This window comes from Vanacampus margaritifer, chromosome 1, assembly GCF_051991255.1.
Source record: "Vanacampus margaritifer isolate UIUO_Vmar chromosome 1, RoL_Vmar_1.0, whole genome shotgun sequence".
NCBI lineage: Eukaryota > Metazoa > Chordata > Actinopteri > Syngnathiformes > Syngnathidae > Vanacampus > Vanacampus margaritifer.
The window spans coordinates 7,369,874-7,388,952 of record NC_135432.1 but is presented as its reverse complement, the minus strand read 5'-3'; the positions used below and the strand labels follow the sequence as shown (position 1 = coordinate 7,388,952).

The window sequence follows — 19,079 nt, the reverse complement described above, 5'->3', positions numbered from 1 at the left end:
AGAAAAATCTCACAGCACACCACCAAACAAAAGTGACCCAAAAATCGTGAACCCCCCCCCCCCCCCGCCCCCCACTCAATCACTTCACTCAGAAATTGTCTTAGTCAGCCAGATAGATATACTTTTTACTGAGTTGTCTCAACTCATCAGTATGACACTAATATATATATATATATATGTGTGTGTTCAAGTGTTAAAGCACACAACGTAGATGCTATCCAGCATTAGCGTAAACCAAGCAGACTGAAAGTCAAAGCTATGTGCTTGTTTGAAATGCACAAATTGTTATTTTCTTCGTCTTATATTTAATTTGACTGTAAACATTAACAGGGAGTGGCAATAAACATCTCAAAGACTCTTTTTTTGGAAAAATTGTTCACCAAACTTCTGCTAAATGTGAAGTGAACTGAGTTTACGTCCACCCAAAAAATCGGTCAAACGATGGCTCGTTTTTGAAGAACTTGAAACAAGCGGGTGCGAGTTAGCTTGTCTTCAGTTGTTGAAATAAATTCTACCGACTTTGCACCAAGGCAGATAACTCGCTAACTAGCATGGCTAGCATCAATTTGTTTCTGCTCTGATGTGACTTCACAAAAGCGGCGAAGAGCAGCAAAGTCGCTTACTCATTTTCTGAGAAATAAGTACTGTGATAAAAAGTTAATTTAAAAAAAAAAAAAAGATTGAAAAGAAGGGAAAACATCAATAGTCATTGTTAAGCGTGGTTTATGTTCAAAAGGGTGACGGAAGAAGTAAGAAAACTTTTTTTTTCTTTCTTTTTTTTTCCTGGAGAGCTCAGTATTGTTCATTCGGTAATTTTACCGATTTGACATGTCATCATCATTGCTCTCTCTTTTTTTATTTTTATTTTTATTTTATTGTTTTTTTAAATTTTTTTATTTTGTATGTGGGTGATAATGTGTATGTGCGTGCGTGTGAGTGTGTAAGAAAACGTATCTAGTCCTATCACTTGTTCATTCTGTATTTTTTACTTATTTCATATTAATAAGCTTAATCATATAGCATAGCTCAATTAAAAACCTAGACATACATACATCTGCACTTACATATGTACATACATACTGAATGCTGATAACGCATTTATTAATCCCAAACTCACACATCCAATTTTTATTACATTCAACACATTTTCAGGTCAAAATTGTTCCACAAATGAACACCTCTTATGGAAACACCTTTGCTTAACGTTCGTTCTTGAATTTTTTCCTAGACGCTCGCCCCCATAAGTCATAGCAACTCTCCGCTTCTCAACATTGTAATAATGCTAATCACCGAAGTCATTCGTTATTATAATGAGGGCGTCCTGCTGACGGGCGACGCCACGGGGTAGTGTGGCGACGAGCCGTTCATCATCTGCCGCTACGCTGCGTGGAGCAGAAATCGATTTGACCCGCGAGGAAAAGAGTAGGCGGTGAGAAGGAACGATATCTGCAAACGTTGCGCCGCACAGGCAGGATTCGAACAAAATATGCATTGATTACACATCGCACCATGTACGTCTTCACAGAGTGAGTTGGTGTTCACGCATGGGCCTGTAGGACAGGCAAGGGAAAAAAAGATGCAGAGGGAAGGAGAAGGCTCAGACATACCGACCAGAATTTGTTCTTTGGCCCATCTTCCTTCTGACCACTGACATTCATTCGGCTTCACTTCATCTCACACAAATATTGTCTCAACCAGTAAGATAAAATGATTTTATCCACCAGATCCACCACACCAGCATCTATCGAAATTCAAACACAATCTGCTTCTTCCTCTGGGCGTTGATTCGGTGGAGGCTGATGACTGTGGATCTCACTCTGCTTCCTCTATCCTTCCTTTGGTCTCTTGAGGTCTCCATAATTTGTTGGAATTTAGATGTTTCTGGGGTTGGTGAAAGACTCTGGTTGGTAACCCGGTGGGTAGTAGGTAATGTCTGGTCGGTGCTGGATTTCACTTTCCTTTCTTTTCTTTGATCCTTCCTCGGGTCTCCTGACAACCTCACGACTCTAGCTGGATTCTGAAGTATTCGGTTTAGGTGAACGGTATGGGATTTTTTTTTAGGTACACACTCACACACACACACGCACATACTCCCCCACATACCAAATATTTAAAAAAAAAATAAATTAATTACATTTTTTTTTAAAGAGAGAGAGAGAGCAATGATGATGACATGTCAAATCGTTAAAATTACCGAATGAACAATACTGAGAAAAAAAAAACTGATAAAATGATTTTAAAACGATTTACTGACCTAATCTTACCGAACATGCTATTGGAGACTCCTTTCTTGCTGGTTTGTGGTTTCACGACCGTTTCTGCTTTGTTGAAAAGCTCTTTCCTCCCCTTGCCTTTTGTCTGCTCCATATGTCCCTTAGCCCATTTCTCTTGGCCTCCAGCGTCCTACTTCTTTGTTTGAGGGTCGAGCTGGTTGGTTAAAGCCGACGCAAATCCGGAGGACATGAAGCTTCCTGAACAATGCCAGTCTCCTTCTGAGAAAGGTCTTTTTCCCCAAAAGAAATGAAAACAGTATATTTCAGCCATCCACTTAAGAACGAAATAACAAGGCAAAGATGCAAAAAAAAAAAAAAAAAAAGCACTTAGCTTGTGACTAGTAGTTAATTGTTTTGCTGTGTTGTTGTTGCAACGTGGTGAAATCCATTTCCAACAAAGCTAAAATGCACTATTACCTAAATTTCTTTTTACATTCCTTGTCTGATTCCTTGGTGGTTTACAAAAGCTGTAGTTAGAACTCACTGGAAGCAAAAACAGCACTGTGATGTGATGTGATGTGAACTTATGTGTATCTCAAATCGTCTTTCAACACTGAAGCGAATGGAACTGACAATCTCTTGAAGCTCCACCAAAAAAAAAATAAAATTTTAATTTAAAAAAGAAACTCTCTACAGTGTTTTAGTTTAGTTCAGTTTTAGTCACCAAATCACTCAGTAGGTTGAACCAAACAAATTTTGATTTTAATGGAACTTGGTGTGCTTGTTGATACTGATGGCACAACATTAATTCTCAAGTTTTAGGTTAATTGGAACAGGGGTTTACGAACTATGGCCATAAATTAGAATTTTTACTTTTCTGGTAAAAATAAAAAGGAGCGTGAAAGCCTTCCTTTGAAGCCTTATTTCTCAGGAGCTACTGGGTATATCTTCACAAAATAAATATTGTTGCAAATAGAATTCAATAAGGATTCAAAATCTTCTCATTTGTGGCGCTTTTCCACCGGACCGGTTCCACACCGAAGCGGCATTTTTTTGTCCTCGGATGAAACCATCTCGGAGGTGATCTTTCTTTTCTGTCTAGATATTGGGAAGAGTGGACGGAGGTTTACAAGCCTACACTTCTTGTCTTCTCGAGCTTTGCAATGGTGTTTTTTTGCGGATAAACTCCATTAGGACGGTTGCCAGCCGATTTAAGCATTTTTGACTGATCTTTCAAGGTCCACAGAAAATTATGTGTTTGGACTATGGAAACACACATACTACCAAATGAAAGATTGAACTCTCATCTTTCATCAGAAAAAAAAGTTTGTTTCTACCTTATTCCGTTTTTCAGTAATCAACAATAGAAAATGGTTAGTTTCACCTCTGTTTTGAAAAAAAAAAAAAAAACGTCTTTTAACGTCTTTGGCACTCCTCCATAGGATTTTACTAAACGTCATTTAACGCTTTTGGCAGTCAAAGAGTTAAGAATGGCACCAAGTGCACCTGTCGTTTTTTTTTGTCACTTAAGGTTGAAAGTCGTTGAAAACACTCCATTCGCCGCCATTCAAATGACGGCTTTGTTTGGTCGCAAGTTTTTCTTAAAGCTTGATTTTCGCGCATGCTTATTCCCTTCCCAACAAATGCGGTTTTGTGGAGGTTGACCCAGTAGTTCCTGAGACAAAGGATTTTAAAGGAAGACGGCCACGCTCCATAATGACGAAAATGTCCTAATTTGGTGGGCCATAGCTCCCAAGCCCTGCTTCTATAGACCTCAAATTTGAGATTTTGTATTGTGCCAACACTATCTTTTTTTTTTTTTTTTTTTTTTTATTAAGGAGAGCTCAGTATTGTTCATTCGATTTGACATCATCATTGCTCTCCTTTTTAAAAAAAAATGTTTTTTTTTCTCTTTTTATTTTATTTTAAATATATATACATATACACACATATATATATATATACACACATATATATATACTTTTTTTTGTATGCGGGTGAGTATGTGTATGTGTGTGCGTGCGTGCGTGCGTGCGTGCGAGCGTGTGTGTATTCATCAGTTCACCTAAAGCCCATTAAAAAAAATCCCATACTAATAATATAATATAATAATAAATTGCCAAATGCAGAAACATCAATGTAAGTTATCACGATGTAGTGGCTCTCGCTAACAGACAGAATTAAGTAACCAGAATTAGGTTTAAAAATTCTATATACGTAGACCATGTTTCTATAAATTTTAATATTTGGTTTTTATTTGAGGCAGATATTTTTTCCATTAAAATGTGATTTATGAGGAGGTTAGACCATTGGTCGATATTCAGAGTTTGTTTATTTTTCCAGTTAACAAGAATTGTTTTTTTTTTGCGATAGTAAGGGCTACAAGTGTAGATTGAAATTGTTTATGTGGTAAGTCAGTTGTTGTTAGGTCACCTAGCAAACACAAGTTTGGAGATAAAGGTATCCTACAGTCCAAAATAGCGGAAAGTTTTTCTAAGACTTTAGTCCAGGAATACATAACCGGAGTACATAACCATAAAGCATGAACAAAAGTGTCTGTAGTGTTTTGTAAACATTGGAGACAAATGTCGGAGTCTGAGAGTCCCATTTTCTTTATCATATATTGAGTAATGTATGTTCTGTGAATAATTTTATATTGGATAAGTTGTAAATTTGTGTGTTTTGTCATTTTAAATGCGTTTTCACAAACTTGAATCCAAAAGTCAGATTCCGGTGCTATAGACAAGTCTGTCTCCCATTTTGAGATGGGTAAAGACATTTTATCAGTATATGAAAGTAGTAAAGTTTTTTTTGTTGTTGTCGGAGAAAGCTTGTTAATATCTTTAGCTAAAACAGGCGGTTGGAGCGTACCCCGAAGTGTTGGAATTTTTTTCTTTATCATATTTTGAACTTGTAGATAATGTAAAAAAATTCCGTTTTTTATATTGTATTTTTGGAGCAAGGATGTATATGATATAAACATATTATCTGAGAAGAGATGGTGGAGATGTGTAATTCCTTTCTGCTCCCACACACCTAAATAAAGCGGTTGGTTGTTAAGTTGAAACACTATCAACAGCTACACCAAGTTGCATTCAGATCAAAATCTGCTTGGTTAGAATTTTCCGATTTTTTTTTTTTTGTGGGTGATTTGGCATGGAATGACCCGCTTCTATGTCCACTGACATTGTGCGCCTTCTGGTGTTCCCCTACTAGGGCGCCTGTAATACAGACATTTAATACTCCGAGAAGATTTTAACCATTTTTATCCCCTGCGAAAAATAACATATTATTGCAACTTACTGAATCATTTAGCCGTGAAAGGTTATAACTATTGCAAGATGGATGTGCTCCAATAAGCAGGTTGCAAGAGGACAGAAGAATGTAATCAGTCAGCAGCTCTCCAGGTACTTTCTTTTTCTACCTTTGCCATTTTTTTTTCACACATCCATTGTGTCATTCTGTGAGCGAGTCGTCATTCAGCAGCAGATTGCTAAGAAGAACACTCCCCTCCTCGCCCCACAGCGACGTAATGCTGACTCAGCTTTGACGGCGATATATTTACACTACATGACATGACCCACACACACGAGCGCCGCTTTGCACATGCGGATGCTATATACAGTACATACTGGGACGTGTGTAAGCTACATTCGTGCTACGTGACTCATCCGTCTGGAATGACAGACGTTTTAGGGGCCAAGTTTTGTTTCTGGCTTTACGTCCACCGCGTTTCATTTGGACCAATTAGCGGCGGCCCTGCGGTCGAGTCATGAACTGTTTGGAGGAATTTGGAACGACACCACACAGAAATCGTGTAATGCCTCCTAATTTCCAAGCCAAGCCAATTATTACAGCGCTGAACTGAAGATTTTAGGCAGCCGTGTAAAAAGTCAGCACAATGCCACTGCACAAAGCGGCGAGTGTGCCAGACCGAGCGCTGCTCGCTGCCCAAATAACCCCAGCGCCACTTGTAGCTCTTCCAAGGACTTTTCACAATGTGGTAACTGTCCCTCGATTGTAGCCACTTCCACCCACGCTCGGTCCAAATCCAGAGATGCAAATATTCACATTTTTGTTTTGATTTTCTTTCTGTACATTAAAAACAGGCGTAGTTCATGAGAATGTCTGATCTGACCATCTAGAAATACATTCATACAACAATTAAAACGTGATGAGTTTCTGAATGTACATTTTTTTTTTCCTCTAAGAATTTGGGTGGAAAAGTGTTACAAACATGATTTATGACACTCTTTAGTTTAGCCATGGTCTCGTCTCCGGGGACTATTCTGAGCTGTTGCCTGGTTCGAGTGCACAAAGGCCGCATGGAGCAAAAAGCTTTTAAAACCTTTATTTAATTATGATGTCAGTCATAACAATAGCATTGCCCCCAACTTAAGTGGGAGTTCAGTGGTCAAAATGAATATGTTGATGGGGAAATGCGGATTTCTCTTGTATTTTGGCTGGCAAGGAGCCATTTATTGTGCATTTGATGTGGACAGGCAGCAGCTGTTCCTGACTCCGATTTCACTTTAAGGTTACATGGGGTGAATGACATACCTGCACTTGCACCTGCGGCGCTGTAGACTTTCACTGTCACATGGCTTGACTTAGTGAATCGATTACAATTTTCTAATATTTGAAGTCGGATATTAGTTTTTGACTGTGCAAACAACTTTACCGCTCCACTTGTTCTGATGGCAACTGGCCCAGTCAGGAACTTTTTTTTTTTATGTCTTTACGCATGAATTTCAACGTCATAATAAGTTACTTTTTATGTTGCAAGTAACAATATGCATCTGTTGACGACATCAAATTAATCACATTTCAACATTTAGGTCCACACTGTCTGCAGGCAAATGAAAATCTGTTCGGAGTTGTTTTATCTAGATTAGTAAAGGTTAAAGAAATGTGGAGATTTTTGTATGGTGATGTCTGCTTATTTTTTCTTCCTTAAACTGTGGTCATGGTTCTTTGGCAAGATAGCTGAGATCTTAACTGCCGTGCCTGATTTAGCAAACCTGGTTTTAGAATTTGAAACAAAACACAGTGTCATTCTCATATCCTTCATTAATCTCATGGCATTTCACATATATATATTTTTTATTCTTATTGGGTTTTTTTTACCAACAGTCTGACAGCAGTAACTTGACTGACGGTCACGTCTTAAATGCGAAGAGGCAGAAAACAAAAAAAAGTCTGGCCAACTAAGCTGTGACTGCCAAACTCAGTCTGCCCTTGTCTGGTTGTCACCCAGGTTTTTTTTTTCTTTTTCTAAATGAAATCACTTAAGAGATTCACACCATCATAGCTTTTGTTTCTATTTGTATTGCATCCGTTTGTGGTATTATTAACTCTACTTTGGCTTGTCGAGGTGACAAAGAAGCAATTTCATCATTTGACCTTCCCACCACCCGCAGTGCAACGGAGAGGTTTATATTTGTATTTATGGTCAGTGTGCCTTATTATTGTGTTGATAATTGATAGTGTGTTAGTTATTGGTAGCATGTGTTGCTACCAAAATGTATGTTTTTGTTTTCCACCTGTTGCTTACCTATGTGTACTTAATTTTTGGCATATAATTGGCATTTCCCCTTATTTTATTTTAATCTATAATTCAATATTTGTCTTATTTTGAATAGATTTTTTTTTTTAATCAATTTTTTGTGGTTGTATTGGCCCGCATGAAATACTTTTATTGTGATAAATATTTAGCCATATCACCCAGCCCTATTTTTCAATGTCATAGCGTCGTGCTTAAAAATGACCAATTAAACCTATATTATTTTAAATGATTAAATACTAGAACTCAGGGAGTTGTTTTGCACATTTTACAAATTTATTACAAATGAATCCTAAATTCAGAGTTGTGTTTAATTTTGGACTTTTGCATTGAGTGAGTGTATTTTGTCAGAATAGTTGACTGGATGAGAATTTTTTTGAGTTTGGGACCAAGTGACAAATCAACCATGTAATATTTATTGTATTTGGGACTCCTCTGCTCGCTACTGGAAATGGCCTGGCGAGCTACAGGCAGCTCACAGGTTGGCATGTTAGCAGCATTTGATTTCAAGTCTTCAATGAAACGAACAAGAGGAAGCCAGCGTAGCCGGAGAAACCTCATGAAATCGAGGGGAGAGCGTGCCAACATTTTCCAGTGCTTTAATGTCGGAGCGAGAACCCAAGTGATGGTCACAGATTTCATCTGCCCTGAATTTTTCTTTCTTTCAGAACTGTGAAAGACCAAGTCATTGCAGGAGTCTGCCCTTTTTCCTATTCTGACCTTTATGTTTGAGTTTCCCTCACATTCCCGTCACCAAAAAAAGTATCCAAAGTCTTTGTATGTCTGGATGGCTCTCTGTAGAATTGTCTACACAAAAGTAGGCAGAGTTGAGTGGCTTTGGAGCAGCACAGGAAAGGCCTGCCTCTGGCTTGCGATTGCAAAAGGGCAAATCTCAAGCACAGGCAAGAGTGGGAGTGGGAAGAATGAGAAGCCAAAGATTTGTTGCGGCATATAAAGCACTGTTTTTGGGGCTCGGTGCCATTTTAGCTCTTAAAAAATGGCAGCAAGTTTTGTTTTATGATTCACTTTGGTTCCCATCTGTCTCTCTTGGCTTGTGAAATTCATAACAAAGTTGTGAAATATCCTCTGCTGCCTGCATCTATTCAGTGGAACTCCCGGGTCAGTTATGTCTGCTTGCCCCTAAATATACAATAAAAGGCTCAAAAGATGACTTGTCTTCAATTTCGGTAAAAGCCCAATCTTGCCTAAAGTGCTTTGATTTATTTTGATGGTCAGTAAAGATGAAATTGGTTGTCAATGATTTTATAAGAAGACGGTAAAATGTTGGTTGATTCTCTGATTCACCACAAGTATATCGACTTTTGGCTAACACCAAGTGACCAACAGGTTGTTGTTTTTTTTTTAGAGTAAAGAGTGCTGTTTCTTGGCTTAAAGTTCTCCTGGTAGCAGCACTGAGTGACGGGAAAGTTGACACTAAGGGAAGTTGAAGTTGCAGCCACAAGTTAATATTCGCTTAGCTTATGGTAGAGTTGTTGTTTTTTTCACACTCACACAAAAACGCACACATACACGCATGGTCTCCCAGGCGGGAAGCAAACTCACGTAAATCTACATCGCAGGCAAGTGACGGTTCCACCTCGCCACCTAAAGTTAACAAGGAAAAATAGGTGATTTTTTAAATTTATTTTTATTTTTTTCTGGTTGGTGGCCTGGTGGGTGGTGTCTGGTCGGTGCTGGATTTCACTTTCCTTTGTTTTCTTTGGTCCTTCCTCGGGTCTCCTGACGGCCTCACGACTCTGGCTGGAAGTGTTCGGTTTAGGTGAACGGTATGGGATTTTTTAATAGGTTTTAAGTGAACTAATGCATACACACACACTCGCACGCACGCACGCACACACACACACACATACACATACTCACCCACATACAAAAAATAATAATAAATTAAAAAAAAAGACAGCGCAATGATGATGACATGTCAAATCGGTAAAATTACCGAATGAACAATACTGAGCTCTCCAGAAAAAAAAGAGAAGAAAAATAGGTGATTTTAACCTGCCATTGCTCTCTAAATGACACTAAAGCACTAAATACAAAGAAACAAAAATACAGGAATCTGGAATTTACCAGATTTTTATACAAGATCTAATTTTAACCTTAGTGAAAAGCAGTTGTTTTTTGGGGCATTTTTTACCTATTAAACTGTCTTTGAAAAGTAGTTAGCGGCTAGCTAAGTGGCTGCTTTACTGCAACACTGATGCTAATTTCTGTTAGAATTTAGCAGACCTTCATTGTTTGGTTCTTTGTTTCATGTGTCCTTTTTTACAGTAAACTCAACAGGGATTGACAAATAAGCAGCTTGAAGTATGTTTGTTTTGCCTCAGATTTGGAGACTTGTTTGCTGTCGAATTTCACATGGCTACTCTTAAGAATACCAGCACTAAAAAAACTGTTGTTTTTGATAGCAAGGTATCGCTATCTGGAATTTACCAGATTTTATACAAGATCTAATTTTAACCTGAGTGAAAAGCAGTATTTACCTATTAAACTGCCTTTGAAAAGTAGTTAGCGGCTATCTAAGTGGCTGCTTTACTGCAACACTGATGCTAATTTCTGTTAGCCGGTCTATAGCTAGCATGAATTTAGCAGACCTTCATTGTTTTGGGTCTTTGTTTCATGTGTCCTTTTTTACAGTAAACTCAACTGGGATTGACAAATAAGCAGCTTGAAGTATGTTTGTTTTGCCTCGAATTTGGAGACTTGTTTGCTGACGAATTTCACATGGCTACTCTTAAGAATACCAGCACTAAAAAAAACTGTTGTTTTTGATAGCAAGGTATCGCTATATTATTATTTTTTTTTAATACAAGTAGCTGAGTAAGCATCTTCTCACAGAATTCTGAGCATGTCTGACAAATGTGTGTGTATAACGTAACCATATACTGTAGTACATGACAGAAAGTTGACATATGGATACCCCCCACAGAGGAAATCATGACCAATTTGCTACCAATCTTCCAGTATCGCGCGTCAACAAAGCCGTCGGTTGTCTGTGCCGCAGCCCAAGGCACAGATTGCATTTGAGCATCAAGAACCAGCCAAAGAGTGGTCTTTTTATCCTTGGACTGAATAGTCATTACACTCCACGACCCGCATTACATAGACAAGGCTCCTGCCTGCAACAGCCTCTCCCTCTCCAGGGGGCTCGGAGTCGCAGCCCTGGGACTTACATAAGGCCCAGTGTGTGTATTCGTGTGTGTGTGTGTGTGGACTACACAACAATGAAGCACTTATAAATATGCACATAAATGGCACGCCTTGACAATATCACCTGATGCTCACCAAGGGCGATATGAGAAATACAAAACACGATCATTAGAAAGAGGAAGAGCGCCATCATGAATTTGGGGGGCGCGCGTGGAAGGGGGAGGGGCGGGGTTGCGGCGGTCTACTTACTGTCTGTCATTACCACGCGCACATACACAGCAAGAAAGGGAGAGGCGAGGAGGACGGAGAAGATTACGTAATACAGCGGCGCTGAAGCAATGAGATGAGAACTGAGAGAAGTGTGCTATTAATAGCGGGTATGTATGTGGCGGGCGGGTGGGGTTGGTCAGCTGTCGGCCATCAACACCGCCCGGGTTCAGTTGTCACTACATTACCTCATTTTACCCGCCGGACTTCATAGTACCAGTGGTAAAAACAAGTGGAGTTTTTTTTAAATCCTTATCTGAGACTGCCTTAGATGATGACACACACAGACCGGCTGATATCGAGCGCACACACAATCAAACAGCCAAACGGGCTCCTTCAAAGTTTTTACCAAGGCTGAAGAAAGCGGAAAGTGCAATACGTCATCGGATTGAAGAACATGTCCAAACAGAGCTCTCGTGTTTTTTTTGTAGATCATAACGCTCGGCCTTCCTTCACACTTAACGTTGTTCCACTCATTGTACTTGTAATGTTTTTTTGATGACATACAGTACGGTCAGTAGTAAGAGGGACATTTAATGACTGGAAACATTAAGTGTTTATTTAGTGTTTGTTTGTATACAGCAACATGAACATGATATCTTTGTACACGAGCCTTGAGAGGTGAATGATTAATCTGTAATATGCATGCCAGGCCAGGAGTTGGCAGTGTAAATGTAATAAAACACCTCTGAAATATCAACTTTTTTTTCTGGTCAGGCTATGAATGGCTGGCAAAGTGTAAGTCTAATGCTCGCTGAACATACTGTGTAGATCGTATACATATAAAAACCTTTTTTTTTTTTTTTGCTGTAAGTTCCATGCATCCATAATGAAGACAGATACTCATGAGTCCCGCACGGCGGTTGGCCTAAATTCAAAGTTAAGTGGGCTTTAACGGCAACACAATGTACCATAGATCCGGCAGGGATTTCTGCGAGGCTGGTAACATGAGCAGAGGTGTGTGGTGTTAAATATAGAGCGAAGGGGCCTGTCTTCTCCCCAACAACAGCAAAGTACCTCACGATTGCCAGACGGATGTGGTGGGGGAGTTGCGAAACACCAAAACAGACACACCATACTGCACCACTTAGTACAGGTTCTCCCCGGGGAGATCTGGCGCGCGCGTCACGTTCTCTGCCAAGTGCTTTCAAGCAGAGACTTACGGGAATTGTAGTTGTCTGACCAATATGGATTTTGCGAGGTCCATGTTCTGCTATTTGGCAGAAAAACGTTCATAACCGATTAATCGGACGATAATGAAGAAAATAACTTTTTTTTTTTTGGGTTCCTTAACCCTGGAGAACCCACGGGGTCAAATTTGGCCCCTATAAATTCTGCTACTCAAATAACAAAGACCTTTTTTTTTCTTTACAAATTTAACTTCAAAAGTCCAGAGTGCCACTTCTGACCCCTGCGTGGGGCCATCTAGTAGATGAATATTGCACTTACATGAGCCAGAGTGGTGGTGACAAGATGGCTAAAATGCAACAAATAAAACAAAAAAAATCTCTTGTTCAATGTAGCTGTGTATTTGATTGATTATTTTCTTAAATTCTAAATAGTTTACTGACATTTTTTGTCATTCTGATTTTTCAAAATGATACTCCTAAATCCCAAAGGGTCAAATTTCGCCCTAATCCTAAATTAGGGAATATATTGAAAAAACATATATTTTGGTGTTCAGTGAATTCATAGCAGTCATTTAATGTATAATTCATAATTTTCCAAAGAAGAAAAGGGTTCTTGGGTTCTCCAGGGTTAATGCTTTCAACAAAAAAATGTGTATTACAGCCTTAACGTTTGAGGATTTCACGATACTTTGTCCTATAGTATTCGTAAATTTACAAAATTGTCAATCGTTTTCTGAACAATGGAGCGAAATTTGAGCATTTCTCACGGCACACCTTAAGAGCTCTCAAGGCACACTAATATTCCCCAGCACAATGGTTGGGAATCACTTTATCTAAATAGTTGTCAATTTATTGGACATTTGGTTAGTTTTCGATTAATTGATTTATTGTTGCAGCTCAATAATGATATATACAGTACATGCCCCAAAAAAAGTCATATTTTGGAGTTCATCAAAATAAAAAGTATAAATAAAAAAACTGTATATTCTGTAGAGTACATTTTCACTCTATTTAGAGTAAACTTCACTTTATTTGGAGTGGGACCAAATAGACTCAGTTTTAGAGTAATATTTACACTTGGAAGAGAGTAAAACAAAACAAAACAAAAAGAAAGGGATGAGGAACGCACTCATGACCTTCACTACCACCTGAGCTATGCCACGCCTACTGTTTGCTTATATCCAAGAGGAGAACAAAAATAGCATTTTTGGTCTCTTGGAGTTATGAAGATTCCAGCTGACACGAGGTGATATACTAACACACTGAGTGTGGCTCAGGGAGTAGATTGGCTGTCTCCCAAGCTGAAGGTTGTGAGTTCGATCCTCAACCCTTGAGTGACTTTGTTTTACTCTCTTCCAAGCGTAAATCTGACTCTAAAACTGAGTCTTTTTGGTCCCACTCTAAATAAAGTGAAGTTTACTCCTTAGAATTGACTGTGTATGAATACGTGTGGCCTGAACTATAAAATGCCAAAGATGTGAAAAGTCACAATTATCAGCTGATCTTTGACCCCACGCACAGGTTCACACTTGCACACTTGCATAATTAAGTGAGCCTGCCTCATAAAGCCTTGTCTTGTAAAATGGACAACTTCGCCACAGCACAGTCAGCCACACGCCAAGTTTATTAGCAGCAAATGTAGGGCAGGATAGCGACTTTCATGTCGGCCATTTCATCATGCGTAATACCTGCCGTAAATGCTGCTTCCCTCTATAAACACCCGCAGCTCCAAATATACTCGCAGACGTCCAGTGCACACAAAGTGCAACTTTGTTGACCATCTCTGTTTGGATGCTAAATAAAAACGTACCACGGTTCAAAATAAAAGCTTCCTCATCCTCTCAGAATAAGATAGCGACAGATTTACAGAAAGGTCGCTCGATAGCAGTCGTCTGAGTCGTTTTTCATTTCGCAGAGTCAAGAAGTCACACAGACAGCTGAAGGAAAAGTCAATTAGAAAGTTCCCGAATGCTGTCTAATTCTGTCTCTCGGTGTAAACATGGAGGTCTTCGTTGGTTTCGAGTCTGCAGAGCTCTCGTACTCGCATCGCATAGCCGTTTAATGAGATTTTAGTGTTGGAATTTAGATGTCTCTGGGGTTGGTGAAGGACTCTGGTTGGTGGCCTGGTGGGTGGTGTCTGGTCGGTGCTGGATTTCACTCTCCTTTCTTTGGTCCTTCCTCGGGTCTCCTGACGCCCTCACGACTCAGGCTGGAAGTGTTCGGTTTAGGTGAACGGTATGGGATTTTTTTAATAGGTTTTAGGTGAACTCATGAATACACACACACATACACATACTCACCCACATACAAAAAAAAAAAAGGAGAGCAATGATGAGGACATGTCAAATCGGTAAAATTACCGAATGAACAATACTGAGCACTCCAAAAAAAAGATAATGAGATTTTAGTGGGGAGTCAGAACTCTTCCAGGAAACAGAAGGGGAATAACTCAATGTTTGTAAATTAGGGGGTTGGTTTGGGAATATTTGTGTGTGTTAAAAATGTTTGAATTACCCTCAAATTACCTAATAGGCGCATGTTTGTGTTTCTTTTCTCTCTCCTCTGCTTCACTGAAATACACACAGTAAAAGAATGCAGGCCTGTCGGTAGTATTAGTACACAAGTTTTCCGTGCCAGCTGCAGTTCAAACGAGGAAACAACACAAGGTCTTGATATACATTTTGAAGGGCGGGAATGTGCAGCGTGGTACTTTCCAGAGTCAATATGTCAACATGTTCTCCGGGGCGTAAACAAGAAGTGAAAAAAAAACTTGGGCATATAAATCAAAAGCGTGTTCTCGCTTGGCCCCGTTTGGTACAGAGAACAAGGCCACGCACTGAAACGGGACACGACCAATCTTGTTATCTCTTATCTGGCGTCCAGACCCGGGTTCTTTTCTGTCGTGTGTACATAAGTGTACATATGTGTGTCACTCGCCCCGTTAGGTGTTCCTCTCCTACTTCATACATTTGCTCACCCCTCGTCTACACATTCTCACCAACAGGGACCTTTTTGAAAAGTTTCAGAAACTTTTTACAAGTCTCACCGGCGGCCGCGCGCTCAAGTCCCCGTGCTGGATTTACGGCCCGTGTGCTTGTGCTGGTGTTTGTGGAGCCCGCAGTGAAGTTTTTGTGTGTTTGCACAGAGACTCGTAGTGAATCTGGGCCAGGGCTTAGGGCTTGGCTGAGAGAATGCCTCAAACCAGTTTACTCTGGTTGCGGCGGAGAGAAGTCTGGGGGCGGGTCATGGGGCTCTTAAAGCTACAAAACGTGCAGATTCCGGTCTGTTGGTTTGCTCCCGTGGTGGCCGTTTACATTCAAACATGGATGTTTAAGACGCATACGTGTAGCATGTGAACCACATGGTGGCTATTTAGCAATTAATTCAATAATTCGCCTGACAAACACATCGGTGTGTGTGCGTGTGTGTTTTGAGGAATTCTTGGCGCAGCCTTAAATATATCTTCCTCCCTGTTTTGCTTTCAAGGACAACAGGAAGTGAGTTGGAAAGTTTTACTGTCAGCACGCATCTAACTTTAGGAGTTTGTTTTTGTGCTTGTCCAAGTGGGCCGCGTAAATATGGTTCGAGCTCTTATGCCTCGTAACTGAACTGGAAGACGGGAGTGGGCGTTTGGAAGGGGGGGGTGGGGGGGGGGCTGTGTGTTTGTTTGTTTGTTTGTTTGCATCTCTTTGTCTTGTAATTTCATATCTGCCTGTCCTCGGGCTGTTGTTTGTTTGGCGCTCTGTGCTGGTCTCCGGTGACGGCCTGAGCGTCCTTAATCGAATAAGCAGTCGTATCAAGAAATTTGGAACGGTATGGGATTTTTTAATAGGTTTTAGGTGAACTAATGAATACACGCACGCACACACGCACATACGCACATACACATTCTCACCCACATACAAAAAAAATAAAATAATAATAATTTTTTTTTTAATAAAAAAAATACATAAATAGTTTTTTTTTAAAAAGAGAGCAATGATAATGACATGTCAAATCGGTAAAATTACCGAATGAACAATACTGAGCTCTCCAGGGAAAAATTAAGAAAATAAATTTGGAACAGCACCTAAACCTTGTCGGCCTGTGTGTGTGTGTGTGTGTGTGTGTGTGTGTGTGTGTGTGTGTGTGTGTGTTGCGCAGGAAGCCCTCAGGTCATGCTGATAAGGAGGTGATGGCCGCCGCCGTCCTGACATCGCTGTCCACGTCCCCGCTGGTGCTCTGCCCGTCCTCCACGCCGACAGGTAACGCTCCGCCTCTGATTTGGCATTTTGAGTCTCCCCGAAAACCAAATACTGACGGAGTCACGTGCCCACCGTTAAGTCGCGACCTTATCACCGCACCGCCATTTTGCTGTGCTTGTTTGTCATCGCCATGACGACCCTGTCAGACGGTCAAAGTCCTGGCAGCTTTTTTTTTTTTTTTTTTTTAGCTTAACTTAAACCGTGGCTCTTTCCTCCCAATGAGTCAACATGGGAGGTGTACTTCCTGACGAGATGATAAATATTTTATTCTGTGCGTTACGTTTGAAATTGCCATTTGCCCTCGGCTAAGAACACTTTGGGCGTAGTTAAGCGTGATAAACAAAATGGGGTTGCATTAAGGGGCAAACTGGCACATCGACTGCATACTTTTAGTAGATCGGAGACATATTACAATATAAGCAACACTTGGGTCATACTGTGTATATCGCTGTGCTTACTATAGTTCATAAAGTATAGAGCATGTTAGGGGTGTCACGTGTACAGCCCGCGGCCGTCGGTGGGGGGTCTAATCCAGGCCAAGAACACATTAACTGCCAGTTTTCAATAAAAGCAACTGTTATTTATTTTCCACTGGTGTTCGACGACCACTGAAACGGCCATTTTAGCACTTAGATGACGTTCCGAAATTGAGTGCTACTCAGGATTTGACAGCTGATATGGAGGCACAAGTGAAGGCTAAAAGATGCCAGCTTTCAGGAGCAAACTAAAGCTGTGTCCAAATTCGTAGGCTGCGTCCTCCGAAGGACCTTTCGCAAGACTGGATCCTCAAACCCTCCTCCTCCCCTCATGTAGCCTCCGTGGGGAGGATAAACCATGGTGAATTTGGACAGGACTAATGTATCTTATCTTATAAATGAACCCTGGAGAACCCACGGGGTCAAATTTGGCCCCTATAAATTCTGCTACTCAAATAACAAAGACCTTTTTTTTTCTTTTTTTTTACAAATTTAACTTCAAAAGTCCAGAGTGCCACTTCTGACCCCTGCATGGGGCCATCTAGTGGATGAATATTGCACTTACATGAGCCAGAGTGGTGGTGACAAGATGGCTGGCAACATGCTGTTTTGTTGAGCTGGAAATCAATCCAAACAAAACCATCTTCTCAGCAAACCATCAGATGGTAAAATTGTGGGTTTTTTTTGTTAATCTATTTCATATCATGTTGCAGAATGCCCAGGAGTATGTTTTATATATATATATATTTTGATAAATTAGCAACTCTGAACTAGTTAAAAAAAAGGGGTAAAATTGAAAAAACATATTTTGGTGTTCAGTGAACGTATAGCAGTCATTTAATGTATAATTCATAATTTTCCATTAGTTGTTATTTCTATAGCTAATTAGGCCATGAATATACTGCTCTGGTCTGCTTGAAATCAAATTGGGGCAGATGTAGCCCCTAACTAAAATGAATTTGACACCCCTATAAGTATACATTATGAACTATATTAAGTTGTTTATTGATGTTGTGCATAAAATAATCACATGCCCCCGTGTGCAAACGCAGTTGGTGTCTCTAAAGCTGTGCTTCTCAACTGTTGTCACACTTGGACCCTCGTTTTCTATTGTTGCTACACGGCGACCCACTTTTATAGAAGTCAAGAACAATAATGATAATGTATTATTTAAAAGTAGCCTTTCAAAACATACGAGTATATTACATTTTTACCTCATCAATAAACTAATGATGAACATGACAACTGCATGTACAAAAATGATTACGGTAAAATAAAATATCACATTTTGCGCAGAATATGGCCATAAAATTTATTTTTCTTGGCACTGGCCTCTTCTTGAGTGTAACATCAAGAGTTTGTCTTCTATTTAGGAAAGGAAAGGGTGCAGAAAAGTGCACCCGTAAAGAACTCAAGACCACCATGTCAATTACGCCGCTGCGCAAACTAGTTCATTACGTGCCATTTGCAACCTTTAAACATTATATGGCACTACAGTCGTAAATCTAGGACCCCTGTAATTTTTTTACCACCTGCTGACGAGCCACTCATTCTGTAGCAGGTCCTACTCCCGTATCCCGAACTATCAGATGAGGATCGTTGCTCTGAAATGGTAACAAATTAAGCAAAAGCAGCACTGGGAGCAAATCGGAGTTCAGTGTCTTACTCAAGGACATTTCGACATGGTCACCACGGGTGAAGATGGAACCCACAACCTCACGGATGCTAGACGACCACTCTACCACTGAGCCATGCCTCCCCGCTCGGTGGCCAAAACATGCCTAATTAAAATTAATCTGCACTGATAAACTAACCACCAGAGGGTGCTGGAACAGCACAAATGAAAAACCTGGCCTTTTTTTTAACAGGTGAGATGCTTTTAACTCATTTGCTCCTAAGAACGGATAAATGTGTTCAATTTCAAATACTACCAGTGTCCCAAAGACATATTTATATGTCCCCCCCCATGTTTTTCTAAGCTAGAGCATACAGAAGGCTTTGATACAGCCTCTGAACTG

At 40.1% G+C, this 19,079-nt stretch overlaps 1 protein-coding gene across 1 annotated transcript in view; it reads left to right on the top strand.

Moving 5' to 3' along the window:
• Positions 1-19,079, top strand: part of slc2a4rg (SLC2A4 regulator) — a 45,125-nt gene that overhangs the window by 12,043 nt on the left and 14,003 nt on the right. The window contains exon 3 of the mRNA XM_077571337.1: positions 16,485-16,585. Within this exon, the coding sequence (XP_077427463.1) occupies positions 16,485-16,585 (101 nt within the window). The remainder of the gene's footprint in view (positions 1-16,484; positions 16,586-19,079) is intronic.